The sequence below is a fragment of the Myiozetetes cayanensis genome, unplaced genomic scaffold (genome assembly GCF_022539395.1).
Source record: "Myiozetetes cayanensis isolate MyiCay16 unplaced genomic scaffold, myiCay2020 scf2-11, whole genome shotgun sequence".
Lineage (NCBI taxonomy): Eukaryota > Metazoa > Chordata > Aves > Passeriformes > Tyrannidae > Myiozetetes > Myiozetetes cayanensis.
Window position 1 is genome coordinate 94,184,496 of NW_026087411.1, and position 18,040 is coordinate 94,202,535.

The following is an 18,040-nucleotide window of genomic DNA, read 5'->3' on the forward strand; positions in this document are numbered from 1 at the left end:
AGAAGTTCTAATAGAGAAAGTATTCATATACCTGACATCACAATAATACTACAAGTTCTTACTATTGCACTCAAATTCACAGTCTAATCATGTGTCGTGCGCTGTTATTTCTCCCAGAATTTACCAAAGGACAAATCTGCAGGAGACTACTAACCCGTGGAGGCAGTGGGTCTCAAGGCTCACATGCTGTTTTCAGTACATGAGATAATTTCCCTAATACATTATTCTGAGGAAAGTTCATACAATGAGAGGGGAACTACTATATACTGAAACTTCTTCTCATCCTGTATTTTGTTCTTCTGAAACTTTTGCTAAATTGTTCACTCTGTGATTTTTCCCTCTGAAGTCAATTGTTTTATTTTAGATTGCAGTATAAATGGCTGCAGAATGCTGGTGCATATAACTTTATAGTGTTTATATTACATTAAAGATCAATAATAGAAAGTTTCTATTAACAGCTGAAGTCATATCCAGATAAGGATCAGTATCTTAAATTGTTCTTTCAGTATCTTAAATTGTTATAAGTGAGTCATGAGTAATAGACATCATATTCATGTTTGTCTAATCCCAAATCACTTTAGAGGATTTGATTCAGCTGACATATATGTCCCTAGGAGTCTAGTAGAGACCCCCAATAAGGCTCACTAGCGTGAAGCTTATTTATGCTAGATAAACACATATTTCTCCTGTGCATAACTGTTAGAAGTAAATCATACATATCCATCTGAGGGCTTTAACAATTACTATTTAATTAACATTAACTGAAAAATACAGAAAAAATGCAGTTTGTCTTAATGCAAGAGTAGAATTAAATATTATCTCTCAAAAGAACCAAAATGCCTAAAGCACATGATGCTAAACAAATTATTAACCTTCTCATCGCTTACATTTATGCATTGCCTCCAGCTCTCAAGAGACTCAACACAGGGAACTGTAGCATACAACAAAGGTTCATAGTGCATGAATTCCTGCTGTGTCTGGGAACAAGTTCAGTGAGTTGATGCACCTGTACACCTCTTGGAAATATTGTGATCCATGCACATGTAATGAAGGACAAATCTAAGCTTGTTTGTAATGCCTTATTTCATGTAACATAATGTTACATGTAGAATAATGGAATGAAAACCTATTGGCTTTAAACAGACCAAGTTTTCATCTCAGGTTTTCATGAGGAAGGTAAACTTAATCAAAGAAAGGGGGGAAACAAATAATTTTTTTACATATCAAGAGGAAACTATCTTGGCATTATAAAGACAGAAAGAGAAAGGGTCATGAGCTTTTGCTCACCTATCCGTAATGCAAGAAAAATCCATGTTTGATGAAAATTGGAACAATATCAGGCATCCATTGAAAATTAGTAGTTCTTCAGGGCTACAGATTCAATCCCAGCATTTGAGAGGCTTGGTACATTGAGAAAATGTACCCAGTAGGAGATAAAGTAAAGATACACTTGAAAATGATGGCTTATCTCAGAGTGAGGTGACTAATTGTTTATAATGATTAAATATCCTAAAATGTACAGTGAAATCCCTGTATACTTCATTGGGAACAGAATTTGGATTCAAGGATGAGCCTTAGATTTTAGGTTATTCACCGGCCAAAAAAAAAAATTCATTTTTATTATTTTATATTTTTTATTTTACTAACATTTAATAGTTCCATCACAATGAAGTATCCACAGTGATAGATAAATAGGAATGGAAGAGTAAGTAGCAGTTTATTTCCTGAAGGATCACATGTGAATCTATGTAAAACTATAATGGACATGAAACAAAAGGCACAATGAGCAGGAACAAAAGCATCCTTATTTTGATTTTCCTAATATTGAATTCTCTTGTCTTTTCTTGTCTTACTAATTTTACTGTCATGTCTTAGTTTATTTATCACAGTCCAAATATCAGTCTTGGGAGGCCATCATTTTCAAATGTGGTCCCTTTGGGGAAAAGTCTCACCATTCGGTGAGATGATGGTAGATTCACCGTCCCTGGAGGTTTTTAAGATGAGACTGGATGTGGCACTTAGTGCCATGGTCTAGTCACCACAGTAGTGTTGGATCAAGGGTTGGGCTTGATGATCTCAGAGGTATTTTCCAACCCGTTTGATTCTATGATTCTATGATTCATAAATAACCACTGCTTTCCTTAAATATCTGCAACATCCATTAAACTCTAAGTAGATAGTTTTATGTTTTAAAACCGTTTTCTGGTTCAGTGAACAAACACTGCAGGGTTTGTGTACCATCCACCTGAGCATACAGTATGCTTGGTGATGTTATTTTCAGCACTTCCTGGTAAGACTGCTTCACTTGGTGTGACATAGTTTTTCACTGACAAGAGAGGCAAGGAAAGAGACCTACCAACATGACACATAAACAGCAGACCAAAGGCATGTGTATCAGGCCTGGCTTCTGCAAGTATTCCCTAACGATGTGATTTTAATATAAAACTCACAATAAACACTGGAGCAAGATGAAAGTGGAGACCCATGTCTTTACCTCAGTACTTCAGACTTCAGTTTACTGCCCTGTGAGTACCCTTCTGCTCAGTGGTCAGAGTATTCTACTGTAAATCATGGTCAAATCTGAGAACTGAGTTTGGATCTCCACCTAGTCAGTAAATATGATAAATATTGGTGTTATGAGATAATATGAGGTTACCCCCTGTTGCTGTAAAGGTGGGCTCAAGAAAATGTTGACCTTGTCACTTAATTGAAAATGCATGTATATGAATTCTAGCTAGAGATATTTGTTTGCTCTAGTCCAAACTTAATTCTGAGAATATGATGTTCTAAGCCTGACCTGTCTCCTCAGGGTCTCCTCCAGCATTTTATGGGTAGCTTCTACTCAATGTACTAACTTACCATCTCTATACCATTCAGCACGAGGTCGTAGTCTTTTCAACTCTGGAGTGATCAACATAGAGCACTTCAAGGTCAGTGTTTCACCTTCAGTTGCAAAGGTGAGCCCAAACTTCTCCAGAAACTCGACATCAATGTGGGTGAAGCAAACTTCATATGAGAGGGGCACTGTGAGTGAGAAAATGAAAACATACTTGAGCAAAAGTAAATTGTACCTGCCATAAAAAGGTTACTGTCTGATCTGAACAGTAGATGAAGCTTTCTGTTATACTCAATGCCCATCTGGAAATTCAAATGGAAAAGTAAGAGCTTCATGCAACAACTCCTAATGTCATTGAATGCTTAGAAAGCAAAGTCAGAAGAAGTAAGTTGTATGCAATTTTCTCATTTGTAAAACATTACTCTGAAAAGAGTACTTAAATTATCTAAGTAAATAGAAAAAAAGGCTTACAGTGGAAGGGCATTATTCCAGCAGGGTGAGGTTCTTCATCCTCTCTGAACCCTATAAATAAACATACAGTAAACATTTAATGGCATGAGCATTATATTTCTTTACTGTTTTAATTATGAAGTAGGACTTACTTCGTACAAGCACAGCACAATTAGTTGATGCCTGACCGTGAACATTTGTTGCAACTGCTGAATAGGTAGCAGAATCATCAAAGTCAACTCTGAAAAAGGGAAGGAGGAAATCAGATGTCTATTTAAGCAAATCAAAATCCTCTTAATGATTGATACTGCAAACCAAGCTATGTCAATCTAAGGAGACCGTATAAAGCTCTTTACCGGTAAGTGAAGGGTACAAAGCTCTTTGCGGGTGTCACACAGTGCAAGACACTGATGAAAGACAATCAGAAAGCCACTATTGTTCTTAACTGCAGTTTTATCACAGCTCAGTGTGCAGGGTGCATTAACTTGAGCAAACTGGAAATGACCTTTAGAGAACGATCAAAAGGAGATAGCTGGAGAATGCCAGTCTGGCTATTCCCTTTCTGCATGTAACCTTCTTCTTAGTCCATCTTGCCCTTCTGCCACATATTTTAAGAAAGACACATGGAAGAAAAGTACGTGTGATGCTTGCAGAAATTCCTCCTTCTATGGCTATTCCCAGCTGGCGGATAGTGGTATTTTTTGTGTCTCTCATATTTCTTAGTCCAGTGGAAATAATAAAATAACAGGAACACTGATCAAAATTGTTTATGTGCATAAATGATATGGTTTGTTATATTTTTTAGCCAGAAAACAAAACCAAAAACATTTATTGTGTAAAGACAATATAAACAAATACAAAGTACAAAATAGTTACTTCGTGTGAACTAAGACCCAGTGATGGATTGTCTCACTTACTACGTACTTCCTTGAAGAGGACGTTACATTAGCAGATATGTGGCCAGATGTCAAGATACAGGTACAAACTTTGATGCTCCAGTTCTTTTCTTATTTAAAATGGAGTCCACCAGGAATAGTTTATTTAGTAGCATATATAATGGAGGCTAATCAAAAATTTTCAAATATAAGATACAATATTGTGCATGCATTCACTTAGCTTCTCCTAAGAACGAATTTATGTCTTCTTGGCAACTGCCAGATGAAAGGGATGAAATTCTGGTTGCATTTGTCTTCTAAGAGGTCATATACCCCAGGTGTGGGAGAAGGAATATGTGCAGGTGTTTTATGTAAATTGCATAATAAGATGTCAATTTTAGAGTATGTAGAACCTGTCACAGGCACATCAGGCACCAATATATGCATTCTGGACATGATCATATCATAAAAATTATACTATCTGTACTGTGATGGCTTAAACACAACTTGATCAAAGTTCTATTAAATTGAGATTTATCTCTCTAAATTTACTGGTCCAAGAGCTCCTCCTCGAGGCAACCCTTCAGCCACATATTTCACAAAATAATGCAATAAAATACAAAGTTTATCACACAATTTATTATTAAAGACCTAATGGTTAGGTCTAAGATTAGGCCACATTACCAAAAAGCCTGCAGCTGGGTAGGAATCCATATTACAGTCCAGACAGGCACAGTAAGTCTGCAAATCAGTTTTAAAGAATTGAACTAATAGAATCATAGAATGATTAAGGTTGGAAAAGACCTCTTAGATCATCAAGCGCAACCTTCAACCTAGCACTAGCACCATGTTAGACCACTAAACCATGTCCTCATGGGCTATATCTACACATTTTTTGAGTCACCAGGGATGGTGACTCTACTACTTCCCTTGGGAAACCTGTTCTAATGTTTGACAGCCTTTTTGGTGAAGAAATTTTTCCTAATAGCTAAACTAGACCTCCCTTGGCACAACTTGAGGCCATTTCATCTCATCCTGTCACTTGTTACTTGGGAAAAGAAACTGACCCCCACTTGGCTACAGCCTCCTTTTGGGTAGTTGTACAGAATGATACCATCTCCCCTGAGCCTCCTTTTCTCCAGGCTAAACAACCCCAGCTCTCCCAGCTGTTCCTCATCAGACTTGTGTCCCAGACCCTTCACCAGCTCCACTGCCCTTCTCTGGACACGCTCCAGCACCTCAGTGTCTTTCTTGTAGTGAGGGGCCCAGAACTGGACACAGGTTTCAAGGTACAGCGTTACCAGTGCCAAGTACAGGAGTACAGTCCAGGATGTCATTGGCCCCCTTGGCCACGTGGGCACACTGCTGGCACATGTTCAGCCGGCTGTCAACCAGCACTCCCAGGCCCTTTTCCGCCAGGCAACTTTCCAGCCACTCTTCCTCAAGCCTGTAGCTCTGCATGGGGTTGTTGTGACCAAAGAGACAGAACCTGCTACTCGGTCTTGTTGAACCTCATACAATTGGTCTCTATCCATTGGTCCAGCATGTCCAGATCCCTCTAGAGAATCTTCCTACCCTCCAGCAGATCAACACTCCCACCCAACTTGGTGTCTTCTGCAAACTGAATGAGAGCGCTCTTGATCCCCTTGCCCAGGTCACTGAAAAATATATCAAACAGAAGTGGCCCCAATACTGGGGAACATCACTTGTGACCAGCTGCCAGCTGGATATAACCTCATTCAGCACTACTCTCTGGGCTGGATGCTATTTGACTTTTTCTTTATTTGTTTTTATGAAGAATTTTTAAAATTTACAATACCTGTTCACAGATCTATATAAAGCTTAAATGAATCTGTACTTGTTTTAAAGCTGTCAAACTTGACAGCACTTCTTTGCACTTTTTAAAAGAAGAAGGTTTTCTCTATCTCAGTTTCACACTATTCACACTTGTGTAATAAAAATGCCAAAAACCAATATAAAACTGCAGCACAGGTTTTTTTTCCTCAGGCATGTTATAATGTCTCTATACTGAAATGTATATAGTTCATGAATTTACCACAGCCCAGTACAGTGTCTTGCTATAACATAAAAAGTTAACAGCAAATGAAGCAGTTCAAACATTTCTTACAAACACAGCTTTGCTTTGATTAACTGTTTCAGAACTGTAAGACATTGGCATCACTCTGCACTATAACCCTAATTTAAGGATCTATATATAGAATATACAGTAAATAATGTATAAATATACTATATAGTACATAGCATATTTAATAACACATATTACATATTAGTAAATTAAACAGCATTAGATCATTCATCCCCAGAAACTGGATCTTGATCACTCTAGTGTTGATGTGTTAGAACAGCCCTTGGCATGCCTTGGTGTGCTCCAGCTCGCCAAAAGGATTCCCACACACAGCTCAGGAGATAGTGAGGGAACTTTTCCAGAAAGCAGTCTGGATGTCTGACAGCCCTGTCCTGAAGGATGAGAGAATTAGTCTATCCCATGCCAGCAGGTCATTGTGGCAGAGGATATCTTTAATTTAGTCTGCCAGGCAGAGCCCAGGAGTCCATTTCCTAGGCACTGGTATATGCTGTAACATGCCCTGCAGGCCTTGTCCCCAGATAAATGCCCTGTAAAGGCTTCCTGCCCTTCAGCCCACTCACCATCCTTCTAAAGACCTACAGAGGTGCCCACTGTCTGCCTACCACCTACATGTCCTGTTGTGTTTGCTGATGAGGTGCTGATCCATCCCTGGGCTGTACATGAGTTAGACAGCATAGAGCACCCATCTCATAACTGAGTGATGAACATTACATCACCGTTGCTGTATTAGAACATTCCCTCACATAAACAAAGCATTTGCTTCTGTCAAATCCAAATTAACTGCTCCTTAACATTTTGTTGCTGCTATGGATTGTTGACAACAGGCAAAAAATCAGCATAGCTTGACTGAGGTTGACACTGATTAAATCTCACTTTAAACCTGTCATCATCTGCTGTCAGTGTTGGCTTCATTTGCCAGCAGAACAACTGATAAAACAACTCATTTCTGTAAGAATTACACAGGATTTAGGATCTAAAGAGCAATTTATTGTTAAACAAAAGATGGTACAAAAATAATCCAGAAACAGGAAAAACAGATATTATGAACTAACATGAGATCCCAGATTGTGCTAGACAACTCAAAGTGTCAGAAATTTAAAGGTGTAATAACTGAAAAGTTGTTTTCATAAAACGGAGAAGCAGAATGGCAGATACCGAACTAACTGTGCTCATCTCAATCCCCTCCCCATACTTTTGCTCTCATAAGGATCAGCAAAATATATCTCTTCATGAGATCTTTCTGGTTTTGATGTGTCCAAGGTAAAAAAAACAGAATATGATCCTAAATGTCTCTAAATGTGATAGGAGAGTCACAAAAGTGTTATATCTTTAGCCAAAGAAACTCAATATCTGAAAGAAAATATTTGACAAAAGTTAGTGATAGAATTATAATTAATTTGCTCAGGGAGAACAAAAGAAAGAAGTAACTGACCAAATATGTGACCACACTCTTACAATATCCGTGTTTTTTTATGAAGAGAAATGAGGTACTTACAATTATGATGAACATACAGGCCAAGCACTTTCTCCTATTTAAGAGATCGTAACAACTCTACCCCTTTTCTAGAGGTTACTGCTTTGAAAGCAATTTACAATTCTTTGCTATCATCACTCACCTGACACTCCAGGAGAGACATAAACCATCTTAGATAGCCTAGTCCTTACTGAAATGCCTTTAAATCCTATATTGGAAGGGAGTTTGTGGGTAAGAGCTAGACAGTACGTTTGTTTAATACCCACTCTGAAGAAAGTTGGACAGGATGGCAAGTTACATAAGGTTCTGATTTTCCTTTTGTGCCAGATAATGCTCAGATTGAGGATTATCCTGGAAATATTTTATTTCCCTGTATGCTAAACCCCCTAGATTTCCTAACTTGCACTGTAAAGTGCATTGAGTCAAGACTAGTTAGATACTTATATTTGGAGTACCCGGGAGGCAAGGTACTCTCTAACAGTTACTCTAGCATCATGATGGAGAACGTGTTTTCCAGCTTTTACAAAGGTCAGATAAAATATGCATAGAGTACATTTAGATAGCATGAAGTGTGAGTGCAGAGCTATATCTGTCCCAAGATACTAATACTTTTTGTGAAAATTAAATTGCTCTGAATCCACATGAGGTTCTGAAGTGCTAATGTTTGTGCGGGTAATATTCCCCAGGCAGATATATCTATTTAAAATGCATATATTCATCCATTTGCCTAGCATAGATTTAAACACAGGAGTTAAGATGAAATAGCATTTTTACCTGAATTAGAACACAATTCAGTGCATGTCAAGAACAGGAGGCAGTACATAGTAAATTGTAGAGTTAAAAATGCTTCCTTTGAATCCAAGTGGTAAGATTTTCCATGTTAAAGCTATATGACATCAAAACATTGATATACTCTACAGAATTGCCATCATATGTGCTGGTTCTCAAGTCAGACTGAATCTGATTCTTTTTGGATTGTGTATTTAGGGAATAGGGGACCTTTTTTATGAGGCAGCCACTTCCTCAAGCTCCCAACTACTGCAGCTGTGACTGACAGGTCAGAAGGTCACAGACCATTTTAGCTGGGGGCTCATTGCATTTCAGCAAGGAAAGAATAGTACGCCATTCCTCCTGCCTATACACTCACTTCTACTGCATACCTGCAAAACTCACGGAGCTGCAGTTTATCACCCCTCAACCCTGCACAGTTCAAAAGCTCTGCAGGCCACGCCAGGGGACTGTCTTTGCTGCAGCGTCTCTGCTCTGCTCTGCCTCCACCTACAGCAGGAGAAAAAGCAAGCCTAGCTCTCTCCCTCTCCAGATTAAATCATCTCAAGCCTTTTGTGCCTAATCAAACTAAAATAGCACTGTACTGACCGCACAGTGTCATTTGTTAAATGACAATAGTTAGAAGAGAAGGTTCATTCAATTTTTAAGCTTTTCTTTTTGAAGCAGTGCTGGTGGTGCTGAGGACAGGAGTCTGAGGGCTGGCTCTGCCTGCTGCCAGCAGGTGTTACACTGCACTCTGCTGGCTCTGCCACACAGTTTTGCTAATGCAGCTGCAAACCTTTTCTGCTGCAATTATATGCACTGCTTAAGCTGTGCCTTTATTAAACAGGAAAGGAAGAGGGCCCTAATAAATGGCAAAATAGTGCCAAACCTTGAGCCCTGTATATATGAGACTGTGAAACTATACCACGTTGAAAGCGCTCTAGAAAGTCAGATGTCCTTCCCTGCTCCTTCTACAGTCCAGCTCAGCTCATCCTCCTGCTCAGTGAGGGGTGGGGATCAGGAATACCTCCAGGCAGGAGCTGCTCTACCCTCTGCATGCCAGCCAACATAGCAGAAAGCAGTCATAGTCATTCACAGTTGAGTAAAGTGATTCATTTAAGAAGGCATCACAGTAAACAAAGAAACAAAAAAAGCCCAAACCTGTATCAGTTTATTGCTGCAAGTATCAGCAACTAAGGACTTTGAAAGGTTATGATTTTTAATTATTAAGATATACACTAAGGCAGAAAATATTTTTCAGCTATGCTATAAAGCAATGGGTCATTCTTATCTTGACTACTTCTGACATAAAAATCTTTTCTTGTATTATGTGCTTCTCCATATTTAAATTATGTGGAATAAAGAAATATATTTTAAACAAACTCTCACATTCTCAGATATGTATGAATCATTTCAACTGCCAGTAGCTTTCCCCCCAAGGATTCTTCACAGTCTCCTCCTAATCACCTATCAGATGTGAGATGAAAGATGGGATGAACCACTACCGCAATGCATATCATTTCTTCTATAACTATGAGATGTGTAAAAATAGAATTAAACTCCAAACCTCTCTTACTTTACTGCTCAGGGGAGATCTTGAGCTCAAGCTCCCCTTTGAACGAGTCTAAAAGGAGCAAAAATGAGAGACTATATGATCCTAATAGCGCTGAATGCATGCAGAAAATGTGGTAAATTGAGCACAGAGCATCATAAAAATATGAGACAGAGAATGTAAAATTATCTGGTTACTGTATAGGCTTATAGGCCCTGGAGGACCACAAACAGTGGGGGATGAAATAGTGTTCTGTTACTACTTTGAGACAACAAGGTGACGTTAAGGTTTCGTTGCCTCAAGAATGTTTCCACTGGGATCAGGGAATACTCTTTGGAATAAATATCACACTTGCATAAGAAGGAAAAAGTTCACTCCCTGAGCTTTGCTGAAGTGCTAGAAAGGTAGCCAAGAAATTCCAAGGCTGTTCTGAGTGGCTGTGGATCAGATGTCATGCAGCTCAGCACTTTAATATGAACAGCTGAGAAGAGCACAGACGTGGATAGGAAGAAAATCCAAATGGTTCCACCTCTTAGAAAAGCAAATTATTCATAAAATACAAAATAGAAGTGCACTAATATATGTATGGAAGATCCAGAGTTAATTGATACAGATTTGTATAAAAACATTAATAATTTATTTATTTTAACCACTACCTGTAAATCCACTGTTTTCAATACAAGGTACACTTAATGTTAATTATGCACTAACAAAATGTTCTCCCCTTTCCTGCATGTTCATTTTGTCTTTTGAGGACAGAAAGTACAGCTGATGTTCAAGTTTTGAAATATAATAAAATATCAATAAAGAAAAAAATTTGCATTAGAAAATTTAACTAAATAAACTCTATAAAACAATCCCTCGGTGGAGAAGGGAAATCTGGGGGAGAGCAGCCAAGAATCTTTGTGTGGCAATAAGACCACATTGTGAGATAGAATGAAAGAGAAATGGAGCAATAGTCTCTGAAGGTGGGAGCTCAGTTGAATATGAAGGAGTCTGCATGAATACATTTGGGTCTGGGACTACTAAGCAGATGTTGATGATGGGTGCATGTGGGAACTGGAAATGACTCTGTGGTATGTGTGAACATGTCTAAAATATGGCTAGGTCTGAGTACTTCCAAAGCTGATTGTCAACAGTGTCTACATGACTGATAACCAGCAGAGAAAAGAGATAAAAAGCACCAAGGGGATGGAAGCCATTAGTACCCTTCAGCCTGATGGTTGCAGATGCTCAGAAAGAAGCATAACGCTGATTCTCATTTCTTCTGAAAGCTATTGACTCCCAAAATGCCACAAAGGAACCTACATACTGGCATCCGGACTCACCAAGCAGTCCTTCTGGATGCTAACCAAGGGATACAAACAGTCACAGTCACTCACCATCAGGAAATGACCAAAGCTTCATCTCCTGATTGGCGCTCAAACACATCCAGACAAAGGAGAGCATTTTCCATTTTCCCTGCTGAGAGGGAGAGGATTGCAAGAGGACAACCTGTTTTTATCTTCTAACCTCCTGTTCTTATCTTCAAAAGTAATGTTGGTGGAAGAATTAGCAGTGTTGACACATTTAGTGTATACAGAGAGCAGTTAGCAAGTTAGACATGGCCTGGGGGTAGAATGAGTATCTAAAAAGCATCCCTCAGGAAGCAACAACATAGTGATTCTTTCTACCAGGTTCTGTACAGGGATATGTTTCTCTCATCCTGAGCTATGAAAAGGTTGACAGTTGGGCTGGACTTGGCTGCAGGACGACAAAGGCAAGTAGTCTTTCCCAAAAGCAGAAGGAATGATGCCACAAAGCTGTATTCATGGCTGCTTCCACTCCTGACAGATGGAGGCAGGGTGGAAGATTAAATGTTTGGCCAGCCAAGTGTTAGCCACAAATATTCCAGCTGTTTCAGCACAGCTGATGCTCATGTTCTGGAGAAATTAAAAGGAGGGGTTTTTGTCTCTGCTCTAGATATTAATTTTCTTTTTAAATACCACAGTAATATTGTCATTTTTGGGGGGGTTCATAGTTTTTGAAAAAGCTGGCACCAAGTCACATGTAACATGCAATATTTCAATTATTTAGGGAAGCATGGGATTAGTTTTGGGAAGCTGTTCTACTCAGGCATGTTCTATATCACAAGGTTAACATTTTGAAAAAAATAAAATTAATTCCATTATAACTTTTAAAAAAATTATAGTTCCTTACTTTTTGGAAAAAAACAAAAGAAAAAGGAGATTAAAAAGTAAATAAAGTAAAGGAGATAAAAAACTAATACAACTGTGTACCCTTGCCCTGACCAGCTGCAATTTTGCTTACCTTAAAAAGCTTCATCATGACAATAACATGCTAAGAAGATATAATTCTAATTAAACAAGGAACTTTTTTTCTTTTCAGCTACTTGCCTCTTCTTTTGTATCTTTCAGGTTGCTGGAGTTAATGAATACAAATATCTAATTTTTCATTTCATTGTCATAATCTATTATTCAGCTACTCGGTGAACCTTCTCTAGCCTAAATGTGAGTAACAACAGAGAAGTGTGCTGAACTTAACAATTCTTTCAACCTTTATGTGAATTTTTAATTGTATTTGATATAAAATACTTTGTGTAGAGTATAAAAAAACTGTTGTGTCCCCAGAAAGATTTACCTGTTTATATGCAACACGTGTACTCCATATTTGCTTTCAATTCTGTATTTTGTTGGATCACTTGCAGGAGTAATCAATTCCTCATTTTTGTACCTGAGAATCAAGAAAAAAATAAAATTCATAAATATCAGCAACTATTCATTCATTTGGTAGATCTGTGGATCCAGATATCATAGAGAGGGTAATCAGGCATTAGAATGGGCTGCCCAGGGAAGTGGTGGATTCTCCGTCCCTGGAGGTATTTAAGAGACTGGATGTGACACTGAGTGCCATAGTCTAGTAACTGGTGGTAGTGGATCAAGGGTTGGACTAGATGATCTCAGAGGTCCTTTCCAACCCATATGATTATATGATTCTATGATTTACTATCATCTGAATCCTCTCTGTGAGTCTTCTCTACTTGCATGGAGTATTTTCCAGGATGTATGGATAGACACATATTGGACCATGAAGTAAAAGGGGGACCATCATTGCAGCAAGAAAGTGGAAAGAGAAGATGTGTATCCAATCTAGAAGAGTAGAGAAGCAGAGAGAAGATGGCATGCGACTTGAACTTTCAAGTCCCCTAGCCCTGACACAAGATGGGAAGCAAACTTTTTCTTGGCTCACAGTACTGCACTTCAGCACAAACAAGGTGAGCAGCAACAGAACTGTGCCTGCAGCTCTCACATACACAGGACAGCACTTGCCTGGAGAGGAGGGCAGCTGCAAGAATGTCCTTTATGTCCTCCTCAACAGAAGTTAACACAAAGTGACCATAGATACGGCTCATGACAACAATGGTGCTGTGCACGATTATCCAGGCTTAGCAAGTAGCCTGTGAGCTTTTTGTATTTTGTCATTTGATACTCATCATCAGAGAACTCAATGGCCAGAAAGACTGGAATGCCTTCCACTGTCTGCCTTCTGAAATACTTGAGTTTGCTTCTCACATTGCACAGGGCCATTCAGCACGTTGTCCTCCCAATCCTTCACATGCAGTATCAACTGCTACGATCCAGCACAGCTATGAGGATTATAAAGGGGATTTAACATAGCCATTATGTATGTGACACTTATCAGTTATGGCATAACTTTCAAATGAAAAAAGCTTAGCAACATTTTTAGAGGGCTAGGAAAGGCCAGTCTCTTACCATTGTACAACAGGGGTTGGAAATCCTTGTACAGTGAAGCAAAGACTCACAGACATCTTTTCCCAGACAGTATGAGACCTCAGGCGCACTAGGATTTCAGGAGCTCGACTTATTCTTTCTTCTACAATATGCCTTTCCAGTGCCATATTTTCTTCTACCTGTTAAACACAGGAAAAGAAGAGAAGCATCTGGCACCAGACTCAAATGGGTTAGAAGATCTAATCTTAAATCCACAAAAAGATGCTAAATCACTACTCATATGTGAAGCACAGGCCTAAATTTCAGTATATCTTGTAATCGCGTTTGAATAGGAACAAAAAAATTCAGCAAGTACCATCCTTTGCACAGCAAGCTTATCCAGATGTTCTCTAGCACGGTGCCTGGCTGTGTGAATCTCTTTTTCCAAAGCAGACAACTCACTGGCAAAACGGATTCTTTTCTCATCACTTGAATGAGACTTTTGCTCATGACTCCTGTAGGACAAGAAAAAAATCAGGTAAGGGTAACGAATATGAAGCTTTAAGTTTGTCACTTGTGCATATTAAGCAATTGAGGGCTCTGAAATCATACCAGCAGGACAAAATCTAATTTAGGAATTATTATTAGCATCTATCTGCCTATCCTAATAAAGAGTATGTGAAATTAATATGAATTTTCTTCATTTTCTTTCCCCCTGTATTTGTGGTGCCATAGCTACAGGTCTTTAAATCTGTTATGATCACACTGACATAGTACCCCATAGCCTTAGTTCTCTGGTAATCAAGATCAAGAACAGGCCAGGCTTCCTTCTGACCCCCAATTTTCCTTCCCATGGACACAAGAGAATGGAAAAGTAAAGGCATATTCTGTGCCTGTTCACACCTGGTAAAAGTTGTGCCTTGCTTACATTGTACACTTAGCTTTAGAACCTGAGAGCACTGCTAGCTGTATCCATGGTTGTATCAGCTGACCTCACCTGAAAGATACAGACCAAGGCTTTCACAAAGATCTTATGAACGCCTGCGTGCAAAAAAAGTTGTCCCTGGACAAGGATGAGCAGAAAGTACTGCTTTCCTCATAATGGAAATTTCCTCAAATTTCCATTTGAGGAAAATATTGAGGAAATTATGAGGAAAATACAATATTTGCAAAAAACTTGTGGGTTGTTCCCTGAAAACCTAACTCCATAGGTTTTTCAGAAATCCTAAAAAAAACCAAACTCATAAATGTTTTTAGGAGGAGCTAGCCTCAATCTCCTTCACTCATGCTGATTCAGTAAACAGCCTGTGTTATTCTTTTCCTTTCCAATAGGACAAAAGAAGGTATTCAATATCAGATATTTCTAACATGTCTGTCAACACAGTCAGCATATGGCAAGACTCTGAAAGTATTATCCAAGTAAGAAAATTTCTATGAAATTCAGTGAACAGTACATCAAGATACTATTTGTCTGGTATTTAAAAATATTCCTTTGTACCAATTCAAGATACTTGGAATACCAGTCTTGTTGTGCCATGTATTTTTTTAATATCGATGAAATTTAAAATAGTTTTTAAAAATAAAGTATACAAAATCATTTGATTTTCCTAAAACATTATATTTGGAGGTTATACATTTCAAAACAATCAAAGTACTAGAACCATATGGACATATATGATTTTCACAACACATTTTCTACAAAAAATGCAGAATTCCTTCTTGGAGTATAAATTCTCTGTGTCTTTGGTGCAGTCACTGTAGAACATAGCAGAGCAGAAATGGTCAAATTCACTAACAGGAATATTGTCATCAACCCATATCCTGTGGGACTTCATCTCAAGGCTGTAACTGAGATATGACAGTAAACCCTCTGGATATTAAGGAGAGGACTCAAAAAGTTTAAATTGATCTAAATTAGAGATTTAGGAATAGTGTAGTATATCTGTCCAAAATGAGTATTGGATACCAGGAGGATTCTAACTTATTTTTGTTTTAAAGCTGTTTTCAAGGGTAAGAGTAGGGATTAGGGGAACAACTCTGAGTAGAAATATGAGATTGAAAGTGACACTCAGTCATTTGGTGTTCCAGCCAAAATAGATTAATGAAGAACAGTGATAGAGAAACCTCCAGTCCTGTCAGCTGGGAAAAGAGGTCTGGCAAAAGAGCAATACTAAATGGGAACAGAGGTACTACACAGGTCAGATTGGACCAACAGAGCTTTACCTTTTCCTGGATTCTTGCATTGCTTCATGAGCCAAAGTGCGTGCCCTCCTGGCACAGAGTCTACACGTTGTTTTGCCCAAGCCAGATGATTCATAATAAGTAGCCTGCCTGGAAGCAGCCCTTCAAATATAAAAGACATTCTTATAACCCAGCAATTCAGGTAAAACATGAACACACAGAAGTCAAAGAAATTACTTTGGTCTGAATGAGCTGAATTACCATGACTGAACATTGTTCAGTGAGAAACCTTTGCATCCTCACTGACTGCACTAGGTACCGATTTTCACTGTTCCTTCAAGAGCTTAATGCCCATCATCTGTCACTTGGGATCATTAGGAGTTTTATTTCACTCTATTAAATTTATACTTATCTCAGTCTTCAATCATTCAGGTGATATAATAGCACTTCAGAGGACCACAAAGGTACCAGCCTGTCTAATACACTAATCACAAAGAATCCCCATAGCACTGTCTGTTTCTAAATAGTCCTGCCTTTCTATACTTCACAAAACCTTTTCCATAAGCTCTTTCATAAGGGAAGCTGGGCAAGCTAGACAGCTTGGTACGTATCTTAATTACTGACAAGGGAGAACATTGATTCTGAAGCAACCAAGATAAAAAGTTCCAGGCTTTGAAATATGAAGAATGTTTATTTAGTGGCTAAAACTCTAAGATTTCAGATGAGAAAGGTAAGCCTTCCTTTAAGTTTAAAAGAGGAAACTGAATGACAAAAACTATAACTAGCAATAGCCAGCTTCAGGTGAAGGAATATCACCGTGTCATATGGAAGAATGGGTAAAAAACTTTCTATGATTTCATGGCAATTTTTCTTAAGTCAGAGTTTTAATTTGAGCCTAAAAGGAAGAATTTTCAATTTGGAGATAGCAAACAGGACAGATCCTAAGCTAAAAGGTCTGTGTAGGCATGTTACAACATCTCAAGAAAGTTTAGCTATGTTGATGGGAGACTCTAGATAAGGACCATTCCAATGGAAGGAACTGGAAAGCTATCATTCTGAATAAACCACAGTTTTTGTGGGTGGAGGGGGAAAGTAAGTATCTTGATTCTAAGAACTAACTACCCAAAATAGAAACCTGTCTAGGCTCAAATACAAGGCACTTACTTTCTTGCTGCATATTCCTCAAGTACATATCTTGTCTGAATGTTGCGATAGGACTGATCAAAGTGCTTATGTCTCCTCTGGTAGAATGGCACTGCTACCGAAGACATACTTCAGTTTGTTACAACCAGTAGTTCCTGCAGAGAGTGAAATTAGCCATGTATTCAACCATGCACACATTCAGCCGTATATTTCAGACATTTTGGGTTGACATTTTTTTATATGTAGACACACGGGAACATGTGCAAGCGTATAAAATTGCATCAATTTGTGACAAGTAGAATCATCAATGGCACATAGGGGTACCTCAAGCTGTATCTTATCAATCATACAGTGTGAGCTCTGGAATCATAGATGATAGCAATAGAAGATATTTTGTCAGATCGTTTTTCCCCTTCTTTGCAGATGTCATTTAACACCTACATAGAAATTTCCATGGACAGAAATTTGACATTTTTTGGGGCAGAGTTAGGCATTTCAGTTCTCTTCAAACATTTTACTTTTTCCATTGTTGCAATTTATGCTCACTATCTCTTGTCCGATTCACCATGACAACAAAAACAGACTGTGTTCATCCCCTTTTGCAGCAGCCTGTTGAAGACTTATTTTACATCTGCTTTCTTCTCTTTTGTTTAAACTCAACAAAGATGACTCACGTAATCTTTCCTCTTGCATTATTTTTTCTGGATCACCAATCATTCTTGTGGACTTTCTCCAAAGCATGGCATAGATCGATCAATATTTAGACAGAAGGTTCTCAAGAATATTGAGGGTGCTCCCAAGAAGCAGTGTGGGGGGGAAGAGCATGTTTCCCATTGAGTTAGAGTTAAGCAGGTTCCCAACAATATCATTAAAAGAACATAGAGGCGACTACATTCCTTTGTGTTCATTAGAAATATGAT

General features: G+C 38.5%; 1 protein-coding gene across 5 annotated transcripts in view; it reads right to left on the minus strand.

Annotated features, from left to right (window-relative positions):
- MYOM2 (myomesin 2) overlaps positions 1–18,040 on the minus strand; it is a 97,406-nt gene that overhangs the window by 53,015 nt on the left and 26,351 nt on the right. For all 5 annotated transcript variants that reach the window (XM_050315429.1, XM_050315428.1, XM_050315431.1 and 2 more), the window contains 8 exons: positions 17,142–17,275; positions 16,020–16,139; positions 14,173–14,311; positions 13,839–13,996; positions 12,706–12,798; positions 3,439–3,527; positions 3,308–3,358; positions 2,860–3,024 (listed from right to left, as the gene is read on the minus strand). In XM_050315429.1, coding sequence (XP_050171386.1) covers positions 2,860–3,024; positions 3,308–3,358; positions 3,439–3,527; positions 12,706–12,798; positions 13,839–13,996; positions 14,173–14,311; positions 16,020–16,139; positions 17,142–17,248 — 922 coding nt within the window. In that variant the 5' untranslated portion in view covers positions 17,249–17,275. The remainder of the gene's footprint in view (positions 1–2,859; positions 3,025–3,307; positions 3,359–3,438; positions 3,528–12,705; positions 12,799–13,838; positions 13,997–14,172; positions 14,312–16,019; positions 16,140–17,141; positions 17,276–18,040) is intronic.